Genomic DNA, 12,108 nt, shown 5'->3' on the forward strand with positions numbered 1-12,108 from the left:
TTTTATCTATTATGCCGCGCGCTTCTGCCGTCCACTTTTTTTCATTCCATTTTTCGTTTCTTTCATTATTTCTCTCCTGTCGTTGAGGCGTCGGTAGAAGAAGAGAGAAGGGAAAAAAGAAAGATCGATGAATAATAACCGATTGCAAATTTTTCTACCGCTTTTTTTTTTTTTTTTTTAATAAACTCAAGATGAAATCTGCTGCACGTTCACACGTATATATAAGTATACACGTAGCCCGCAAGCTCGCGGATCGCTAATCGAATCTTTAATAAAACGATGAAAAAACCCGGTTTGTGTGAAAAAGATAAAAAAAAAAAAAAAAAAAAAAACAAAGAATGGAAAAAGATAGAATTAAGATAAAGAGGAAAAGAAAATTAAAGAAGAAGTTTTCTAACCGCGCGTAGCACCTTACATATTAAAATGAAATCGAGTTCTGTGTAAAGTTAATTTGAATTTTATATTTTCGTATATTACAATAAATTCAACAGACTTATTTAAGCAAATCCGAGAGTACAGATTGAAAATCTACATGTGAATAGGGAAGGGAATAAAGACGAGAAGAAAATCGAATTCTCAAAAATTAATTGACTTTATATCACAACTCTAATTTCCATGCTGACTAATTAATCGTCCGCGATTTTACGTTAATGAATAAATTAATCAATAATTTGTTCGGATATAGGAATTGAAGGGATATATATTATTTTTCATTCGAAATTCATTAAAATTTTTCTACCGGTTTTATCGTCAGAATCAATTACCCGATTCGTTTGAACTTTTGCCGAGACTTTTCCTTTGCATCTATTTTTTCAATCTCTTTTCATTTTTCGTTTTCGCTTTTGGATTTTCTTTTTTTTCATTATCATTAATTATGCTTTATACCGTTACCGTGCATGGCTTCGGGCTCTGAACACGATATTTGTTACTTTAATAAACAGTTCCATCGTATATATTCCCTCGGGAATTATATCCCGGATATTTTAAAACAAACAAAAAGTTAATTAACTCTCCGAAATTCCCGGGTTCAATATGACGAGGAAAATTGTTTCTTTTTCGTCCATTTTTTTTGTTTGGTTTTTTTTTATTTCGTTTAATTTTCCCTCTTCCGAAGAAATTAACAAATAAATTGAACGAAATTTTTTCACCGAAAGAGGAAAGAAAGAAAATAAAATTATCGAAAAAAGAATCGACCTAGTTTTTAAGCATTTATCGCGCGTATGCACTGGTATGCCTAATTTTTTATTCGCTCATCGCGTAGGAACATACATATGGGTATTTATTGATATGTGAAGCAGCAAAGCTACCCGAGGGACAATCCGTTTAATTCCTGGGTAACGAGGCGTCGTTTGCCCCGATTAACCCCGTGTCCCAACCACCCTATTTCTCCTCACTCGCGCAAAGCTTGTCACTCTCTATACCTTTCTCCGCGTATTTTCAACCCCTATTAGTAATACATGTATATATACATATACAGAATTGTGCTCTCGAAACGAAAGAAAAATGAAAAAACAAAATTATCCGTCTGACAATTTTATCTCCTTGTCAGTTCGTTGATGGTAAAATATCGTGAAATCTGTCCAATTTCGATACACCCATCGGATCGTAAATTTTTTTTATCGCAGGTACCTTTTTTTCTTCTCTGATTTGAAAAGTCCTCAACCTTCTTTTCCGAAAACGAGCGTGACGTAGGTGAGATTTTTTTGTCCATGGTTTTTGAAAAACTGATGGTTTAGTTTTTGATTTGATTCAATTCTATTTCATTTTTTCTTTGCCACCCCCACGGTATGTATTATCATATTATAAAACGTATATTGCGTGGGTTATGTAAACGTGGAGGGGGGGCTTGGAAATTTGACACTGTGGTTGGGTCGGGATTTTATGTGTACATATACCTTGTGTACATAGGTAGCTGTGAGATTGTATATACAGAGATAAAATATTAAGTAAAGTAATTTTGAAGCAATCTCCTCTCTTCTTCCGCCCTTCGGATGCTGTCGCTTTACCAATACCAACGCCGTACTCGATTTCACATAGATATATCTATCGTACCTTTTCTGCGTTAAACACGTAACTGAAAAAAATTCAATTTCATAGAAAATAAGAAAAATACATATGATCACAAAAATCTTAGGACTGAAAGACAATGGAATTATCGTAGCTATAACAGCAGCTTATTAATTTATTTAAAAACTGTCTCGAAGGTTGCAATCTCTGTTAGAAATTTTGTCTTTTTTTTTGTTCACTTCTTACATTCGGAAGAAAAGAGAATCGTGACGAAGGAAAACACACATGAGTACGTAAGACGCGTGATCCATTAGGGATTAAGATTATTAGGATATATATTATAAGTAAATAAGGAGAATTGAAATTTACGCACAGAGCAAACGAGATAAGATGGGTATTATATTGGACTCGGGCTATAAAATTCAACGCAGATTAATACGCCCATCACAATTATATACGTGTGCGCATTTTTTTTTCTTTTTTTCTTTTTTATTTGCCACTTCAATTTTTCTCCCATGTACGAACGTCCTCGTGTTACATTACCTACTGCTATTCTTTTCTATTCTTCGCCAAAGAAGAGAATTGTAATTAAATTCTCTGCATAATCTTATCGATCTATTCGAAAATGATTGAGAAAAAAAATAAATTGGATTTCTTTTTTCGTTATTTGCAAATAATCTAACTTGATAGAATGACGACGATGATTAATGGCTGAATGTTTTTTTTATCCGTTACAGATCAGTGTGGAAAATGTCGCGCAGGTACAAGAAGGTTAAATCTAAACAAGTACTGCAAAAGAGACTTCGGTGAGTATCGTGTGAAAACTAATAATTATTGTCGGCGTTATAATTGCTGAAAATTATGGTGTTCGAAAAGTTTCCAATGCACGAGCGTATAATGCACGTAATATAAGTCATGTACTTAAATTACTATGAATCTTAATTCAAGATATTCTTAACGCGTATGAATATAACGTTATAAAATGTTGACGACATTATGCTGATGCAGATTTCTATGAAAATAAATGCGTCAATTAACCCCGTCGTCCCGCTGCTGCACCAAAAGATGAAACTATTTATGCACTTTAAATAAGTTTGACAAGTCCCATGGAGGACCACACACGTTTATCTGCTTCGTATTAGATTTAAAAAAAAAGTAATCGAAAGTTGAGTTGAATTTTTCGAAGACATCAATTATTTTTCCCTTCTGTTTTTCGTCGCTACGTTTGTTGGAAAATAATTCGAGATACGAGTTGCGTTCGGGTGCTGCATTTTTTATTCAATTCCAGCTTGTGCTGTAAAAGCACAGCTAGTCTTCAGTAATACAGAGTTGGAGTTGCGCGTCTCGTTCATCTGGAAACGGAGCTTTCGCTCGCTTTTAAGTTTTACGCGGTATACCTTTACGACTCATATACGCGTGGAATGACCTCATATAAAGTAGACGCTGTACATACTTTTCAGTACAGATATCTCTTACTTTGCGGATATACAACGCGGATGAATGAATCTCTTTCAGAATTAGGAGGCTAGTGAAACATTGCATGCGGAAAAATTTGCGAAATAAAATTATTGTCATTTTATTAAGGATATTATTTCAGAAATTTTGTCCTTCCTTTTTATTGCTGCAGGGTGTAATTGTTAGCGACGTGATATTATCGCGGTCGTATTTCGATTGTTATTCTTATTATTCTTTGGGTGTAACAAGAATTCCGAATCAATTAACTGCAACAATTATTTTAATGGCGATCTCGATGGTGCAATTCTTTTTAATTTATTCTTTTTCTTTTTTCTCGTCACGCCTGCAATTCAACGCCCGTTATTATACATATATGCGACGTTATTACATCGTCATTATGTAATTTATACGCCGTTCGACGTCAGAATTGAATTGATACCGGGACCAAATTGAATCATCATCACTTTGCGGGCGGCGCCGACCGTTGCGTATGCGTGTGCCGAGTATTTTATAGCAAAAAAACCAAAGGAATAAAAATTAACTTTCGAAGCGACGGAGTAATCGGAAAAATTGGTAGAAGATTGATGTGAATTTTTCATTTCACATTTCAGCAATAATGGGTAAGGTGACGGACAGGCACGTTGAGAACGGGGCGAGTAATTCCGGTTCGGCGGAATGGGTCCGTTTCACCATTCAAGTTCAAAGCGTCTACAAACGTGCCCGAGAATCTAGACTTCGCAGGGGACCTATGACCCTCTACATCCACGCCGCCGATCTCGCCTGCAAATGCCCCAAGGTCAAGGCCAACAAGTGAGTACATTATACAACGGTACATACGAAACACGCATCCCCCATATCGCTGCAGACTCTCAGAGAAATCAATCAATTTTTGAAATAACAAATTTTAAGATGAAATTTACAACCCTTTTTCGCAGTGCTAAGCGCAGTATTCGTATAGTGGAGAAATCGTAGTAAACTCTGATTTGTCGTTGCTGTGTGGTTGTCGAGCGATATTATGCTTCCTTGCAAAACTGGTCAATTTACAAAATTTTTTTTTAATCAAATAAAGAGAGAAGCTTGAGAAGTTGAGATCGACAGATCGTTTTCTCTGTGTTTTTCTTTTCATCTGATGTTAAAATTACTTTTCAGATCGTACTTGATTTTGGGTCGAGAAAACGACGGAGGTCACCAAGGTGCGTTAACAGCAACGCAGAGATCAATCGTTATCGAATGGCGCGACGAATGGCACCGTCGAATGCGTCGTTTTCAACGACGAGCGAGATCATGTCACTGAAATGGTATGGATTCCCAATAATATATATATCACTTTAACGTCTGAAGAAACAGAAAATTAAAAAAAGAAACAACAAAATCATTGAATAATAATAATAATAATGATAATAATAATGAAAAGAGATTAATATTAATAATAATTTGCAATTTCTATAATATATATTTATTATATATATAAATACGTGTAATACGTGTAATTTATATTAAAAAAACACCTAATTCGCGACGCGGTATTGACTAACTTCGATGTGACCCGACTAACTACATAACGATTACACCTTAACATTTTTTTTAATTTTTTTTGGTTTCAATGAAAATAGAAGAAAAAATTAATTCCCGAGAAGAAATAGAAGAAATGAAAATACCAAGTTTAATTTGTTCTGAATCTCGGTAATAATGCGTAATGAATATATATACCTACCTGTACACCTATATAACCATCGGCTATATAATAATCAACGAAAAAAATTAGTACACATAACGTATGAATTTAATAATATGACATTTGGAGAAAAGCTTCGGTTAAAAATTGAGTTACGTTTTCTCTCCCTTGATTTCTAAATTTCTCTCTGCAATCTTCCGATTTTATTCAAATATATTGTTTATGCATCGTCGTGTTATCATTATCATTGTTATTATTATCATTAATATTGGTATCATTTAATGAACAGATCCAACTATGTAATTGCTATTAATTATCATAAGTATATATAATACCAATTAATACTGTAAATGGCACAAAGCTTGTTTTTAATTAATTGATTAATTTCTTTCTTTTCTTTTTACTTCCTCCTAATTTATTATTATGTATAAATAAGAATATACATACAATATAATTACCGCATGTATTAATCAATTGATTCATATATATTATACACTATGTATTATTATTATTAATTACATAATATTCTATACATATACATGCATATAAATATATAACTTATTTATATAATTATAAACGTATATATTATGATGTAATGATAAATATTCATTCACAATCAGACTAATATAGATTTTCTTGTAAATTTCTATATAAATTATTAAATACAGTATAAAATATATAAATAAACCTAACACTACTGCTACTACTACTAATACTAATTACTACTACTACTAATAAAAAGAAAATCGAGAACGAAGTAAATTACAGAAATTGATATTGAGATAAAATAATTTCAAGTAGAAAATAAAATAGCAATTCGTGCGGGAGAATGAGGATCAAAATTAGACGAAAACCACAAATGACACTAGATATATTCTTTTTGAGTTTATAATTCTCTATCATTTTAATTATTATTATTTGATTATTTAATTAATATTAATACACGAAGTTCATTATGCACATTTATTATGCATCACGATTTTTATTGTACAGTATATTATACATATATACAATTTGAACAGTATTAACAGAAAAATAAAAGAACAAAAAAAAATTTTTGATCGTGATTGATATAAGTATATATATTATACATACATATAATATAAACATATTCATAACATAATATTAATATAATGACTAAATGAGTGAATATTGTCTAAGAATACGGGCTAATTGACACGTAAAATTTGTTCAATGTACCGTGGATTCCGTGTTCATTAATTAAATAATATCCTTTTTCGTTTTATTTCTCCCATCCTCTTTTTATTTATTTATTTTTTTTCTTGTATCTTGGAATTTATCTTTTCCACTGTAAAACTGCTCACTAATAATATAATCAGAATCTGCACATCATTGTAATATGTAATCCAAGTTCCTATAATTAAATACAGTAATACACTATACGTATATTATGGTTATAGAAGCGAATGAAACAAAATTTTTTTTATTGTAAAAGCTCGACTCTTCCAGCACCCACAAAATTTTTTATTTATTCATTCAAGTTTTTTTTTTTTTCCTCGTTTCTTTATTCAATCGATACATCTATATCAAAATTGATGAACGATCACGATAACAGTAATAATAATGATAATAATAATAGTAATAAAATAAATAGCCTAACGCCTAATCTACTTTATACATAAAAATATATGTGAATGAATAATACGAATACAATAATTAAAGGCAAAAAAATAAAAAGATTAGCATTTGAATAATTAGCCTTGTTGCGTATATAACATTATGAAATGACAATTCATGTATATTGATTGAAAACCTGATTTAATTACCTAATGAGAATTTAACGCTGCCATATAGTATAATATTGTATACAAAAACGTACGTACGTCTAGGAAAAGAATAACCATGATCAGAAGAAGAAAGGGATGAGGAGAATCATATGTGTATTTATTGAAATGTGCCGAAAGAGGCAAATAACACGTTTGATAAAATATATACATACTATAGACTATGTGCTTCTGCATATTAAGAACAGGACTTTTGGAAACGATATATATTCGTAATCACGACGATATTAATCGGTGATTGATAATAGCGATTGATTGATTGCAACAATAGAGGAAAAAGAATAATTGAGAAAAATAATAATTGTTCAGGAAATACACATTACCTAATATAGAATTATGTCTCACATGTAATCTATACTATTAAACGAATACCACAAGTTGAAAAAAAAGATATAGTGTACTTATGATAATAATTAATGTAATTTAGAAGCTGTTAATACAGCCAATATTAATACATGATATTATGATTTGATAAAATATAAAATAGTGGAATAAGAAATAACTATTATTTAATTAAATGACGTTTAAAAATTATTAAAGTATGATTAATTATCCATAAGATCATTCGAAATTCTTGTGAATTTTATGATTGCTATTCTTATTGTTATTAGCATTCATTATCATCATTATTTCAAATATTATATTAATTATTATTAAAATTATTGATATATCTGAAAGAACTAACTGATTTTAATGCCAATGTAGTAAATAGGTTATTATTATTATTATTAATATTATTGAGATTATAATTAATATTATTGATAATAAATTATCAAGTGTACCTAATGTTGTGTAATGTTTTGTAATAAATGTGATTAGATATAAAATTGAATTTTATGGAAACGATGATTTGTAGATCAGAACCAACAAATGTCAACCCTGATATCTATATGGGTACATGTCGATCGTGATGATAATTATTGATGTGGTTGTTTTAGTTAGTTTGTTTTATTGGATCGGTGAGTATGGTAGAAGATTCATCGTAGTCATGAAGCCGGAATGAAATGTGAAATATCAATTTCAGAGCAGAAGTCAGTGGACCTAAAAGCAGTTAAAGCCATGGTGACTGCACCAGCGAGAAAAGATCTTAGTGAGTGGGAGCTAGGGCTGACTCTTATTATACGGTTTCAAACCCGATAACAGAATTAGACTACGCCGGAAGGTATAGAAGATAGATGAATTTTTTTCGATTCAAAGACCGCAATATTAGCGCTGACTCGATCAATTTTAAAGATAGAATTATATTTGGCGTGGGGATTCGGATTCCATGAGGATAACATGGAAAGCTCTTTGAGAGAACATTTTAATTCTGATCGCAAATTTCGAGAAGAATCCAAGGCTATAGGCTTACCGTTCTGCTGGGGTGAAAAGTCGAGTATTTGCCGAATTAGTTTCAGGACGGTACTCCTATGTATTCTGATTGAGGAATAACAAATCTGTCGAGTGCATTAGGCTGGGCTTGATATTGTTTGGCATGATTCAATCTTCCCGCAGCTACAGCATTTCATGTTTATCATATTAACTCAACCCCATCCAACTCTTTTTCCAGAAGACGAACCTGCGACCTATCGAGCAGTTGGCATTACATCGAAAATACAACACTATCCTCGGAGCATCCACGAAGCCTATCATCATACATGTGCGTGGTGTAGATGATTAACATGATTGAGTTTACATTGGTTTTTTACAGCTATCAGATGATCAATGATAGTTATCAAATTGAGGATAATGATAATACTAACTCTATTAAAACTATTAATTGAACTATGTATGATAAAAAAGTCATCACAAACATATCAACATGCTGTATACATTTTGATTTGTACTTGCGAACCGTCAGATTATTGATCTGATGTAACACAATGTCCAAACATGTATTTTTGAAGTTGAATTCATCAATAAACAACAATTATTACAAATGCAACCCTGTTAATTTAGTATCTGAGAAAACCCTCCACATCAAAATATCATAAACTGGAATACAGGCCTTATAAAATGCCTGCGGGTGTATTCAATCATTCAATCATGCTTCGTGCGAACCAAGACCGATGATGCAGAGCTCTAGAATGCCGGCCCTGAAAATTGAAAGTTTGCCCAGAAGTGGAGATTTGTATCAGGAGAACAGGAAACCCAAAGAGGTGGTCCGAAACTTGGTGCCTCATCATGTGCATGCATTCAATCCTTCATGATTATTTCTAGTCTGATAGACAGAGAGCGACTGATTCTTTGCAGGACTAACTATATGCGTGTCTATGTATTTATTTATTCAATAAATCGTAGCTACAATAGAGAAAGAATGATTTCTAGCTTTGAGAACAGCGTTTGCGAAGTTTAGGATGTAGGCAAAAAAATTTTCCGGGTATCAGGAGAACAGAAAAACCGAGGAGGTATTTCGGAATTTAGAATTTAGGCCAAAAATTTTTCTGGGTATCAGGAGAACAGAAAAACCGAGGAGGTATTCCGAAAACTGGTGCCTGATGAAGTGCATGCGTTCCACCCTGTTTATTTATTCCTAGTATGAGAGAGAGAGCGACTGATGCATTGCAGGACTGATTGCATGCATGCCTGTGTCTTTGATCGTTCAATCATGCTTCAAACCGGAACCGATAATGCAGAGCTCTAGAATGCCGGCCCTGAAAATTGAAAGTTTGCCCAAAAGTGGAGATTTGTATCAGGAGAACAGGAAACCCGAGGAGGTGGTCCGAAACTTGGTGCCTCATCATATGCATGCATTCAATCCTTCATGATTATTTCTAGTCTGATAGACAGAGAGCGACTGATTCTTTGCAGGACTAACTATATGCGTGTCTATGTATTTATTTATTCAATAAATCGTAGCTACAATAGAGAAAAAATGATTTCTAGCTTTGAGAACAGCGTTTGCGAAGTTTAGGATGTAGGCAAAAAAATTTTCCGGGTATCAGGAGAACAGAAAAACCGAGGAGGTATTTCGGAATTTAGAATTTAGGCCAAAAATTTTTCTGGGTATCAGGAGAACAGGAAAACCGAGGAGGTATTCCGAAAACTGGTGCTTGATGAAGTGCATGCGTTCCACCCTGTTTATTTATTCCTAGTATGAGAGAGAGAGCGACTGATACATTGCAGGACTGATTGCATGCATGCCTGTGTCTTTGATCGTTCAATCATGCTTCAAACCGGAACCGATAATGCAGAGCTCTAGAATGCCGGCCCTGAAAATTGAAAGTTTGCCCAAAAGTGGAGATTTGTATCAGGAGAACAGGAAACCCGAGGAGGTGGTCCGAAAGTTGGTGCCTCATCATGTGCATGCATTCAATCCTTCATGATTATTTCTAGTCTGATAGACAGAGCGACTGATTCTTTGCAGGACTAACTATATGCGTGTCTATGTATTTATTTATTCAATAAATCGTAGCTACAATAGAGAAAGGATGATTTCTAGCTTTGAGAACAGCGTTTGCGAAGTTCAGGATGTAGGCAAAAAAATTTTCCGGGTATCAGGAGAACAGGAAAACCGAGGAGGTATTTCGGAATTTAGATTTGAGACCAAAAATTTTTCTAGGTATCAGGAGAACAGGAAAACCGAGGAGGTATTCCGAAAACTGGTGCCTGATGAAGTGCATGCGTTCCACCCTGTTTATTTATTCCTAGTATGAGAGAGAGAGCGACTGATACATTGCAGGACTGATTGCATGCATGCCTGTGTCTTTGATCGTTCAATCATGCTTCAAACCGGAACCGATAATGCAGAGCTCTAGAATGCCGGCCCTGAAAATTGAAAGTTTGCCCAAAAGTGGAGATTTGTATCAGGAGAACAGGAAACCCGAGGAGGTGGTCCGAAAGTTGGTGCCTCATCATGTGCATGCATTCAATCCTTCATGATTATTTCTAGTCTGATAGACAGAGCGACTGATTCTTTGCAGGACTAACTATATGCGTGTCTATGTATTTATTTATTCAATAAATCGTAGCTACAATAGAGAAAGGATGATTTCTAGCTTTGAGAACAGCGTTTGCGAAGTTCAGGATGTAGGCAAAAAAATTTTCCGGGTATCAGGAGAACAGAAAAACCGAGGAGGTATTTCGGAATTTAGATTTGAGACCAAAAATTTTTCTAGGTATCAGGAGAACAGGAAAACCGAGGAGGTATTCCGAAAACTGGTGCCTGATGAAGTGCATGCGTTCCACCCTGTTTATTTATTCCTAGTATAAGAGAGAGAGCGACTGATGCATTGCAGGACTGATTGCATGCATGCCTGTGTCTTTGATCGTTCAATCATGCTTCAAACCGGAACCGATAATGCAGAGCTCTAGAATGCCGGCCCTGAAAATTGAAAGTTTGCCCAAAAGTGGAGATTTGTATCAGGAGAACAGGAAACCCGAGGAGGTGGTCCGAAACTTGGTGCCTCATCATGTGCATGCATTCAATCCTTCATGATTATTTCTAGTCTGATAGACAGAGCGACTGATTCTTTGCAGGACTAACTATATGCGTGTCTATGTATTTATTTATTCAATAAATCGTAGCTACAATAGAGAAAGAATGATTTCTAGCTTTGAGAATAGCGTTTGCGAAGTTTAGGATGTAGGCAAAAAAATTTTCCGGGTATCAGGAGAACAGAAAAACCGAGGAGGTATTTCGGAATTTAGAATTTGGGCCAAAAATTTTTCTAGGTATCAGGAGAACAGGAAAACCGAGGAGGTATTCCGAAAACTGGTGCCTGATGAAGTGCATGCGTTCTACCCTGTTTATTTATTCCTAGTATGAGAGAGAGAGCGACTGATGCATTGCAGGACTGATTGCATGCATGCCTGTGTCTTTGATCGTTCAATCATGCTTCAAACCGGAACCGATAATGCAGAGCTCTAGAATGCCGGCCCTGAAAATTGAAAGTTTGCCCAAAAGTGGAGATTTGTATCAGGAGAACAGGAAACCCGAGGAGGTGGTCCGAAACTTGGTGCCTCATCATGTGCATGCATTCAATCCTTCATGATTATTTCTAGTCTGATAGACAGAGCGACTGATTCTTTGCAGGACTAACTATATGCGTGTCTATGTATTTATTTATTCAATAAATCGTAGCTACAATAGAGAAAGAATGATTTCTAGCTTTGAGAATAGCGTTTGCGAAGTTTAGGATGTAGGCAAAAAAATTTTCCGGGTATCAGGAGAACAGAAAAACCGAG

The 12,108-nt window shown here is 34.2% G+C and overlaps 1 protein-coding gene across 4 annotated transcripts in view; it reads left to right on the top strand.

The window, feature by feature from the left end:
- Positions 1-8,815, top strand: part of LOC105683874 (netrin-A-like) — a 79,868-nt gene extending 71,053 nt beyond the window's left edge. The window contains exons 5-9 of one of the 4 annotated variants that reach the window (XR_007279640.1): positions 2,745-2,813; positions 4,074-4,272; positions 4,612-4,760; positions 7,967-8,032; positions 8,492-8,806. Coding sequence is in view for 3 of the 4 variants with exons in the window: in XM_048658977.1 (XP_048514934.1) it covers positions 2,745-2,813; positions 4,074-4,272; positions 4,612-4,756 (413 nt within the window). In the remaining variant the exon portion in view is untranslated. Of the gene's footprint in view, positions 1-2,744; positions 2,814-4,073; positions 4,273-4,611; positions 6,729-7,966 lie in introns of those variants that run through there. The other 3 variants (XM_048658977.1, XM_012396861.3, XM_048658978.1) reach the window with 3 other exon arrangements.
- The last annotated feature ends 3,293 nt before the right edge of the window (positions 8,816-12,108 follow it).

This window comes from Athalia rosae, chromosome 7 (genome assembly GCF_917208135.1).
Source record: "Athalia rosae chromosome 7, iyAthRosa1.1, whole genome shotgun sequence".
NCBI classification, from domain to species: domain Eukaryota; kingdom Metazoa; phylum Arthropoda; class Insecta; order Hymenoptera; family Athaliidae; genus Athalia; species Athalia rosae.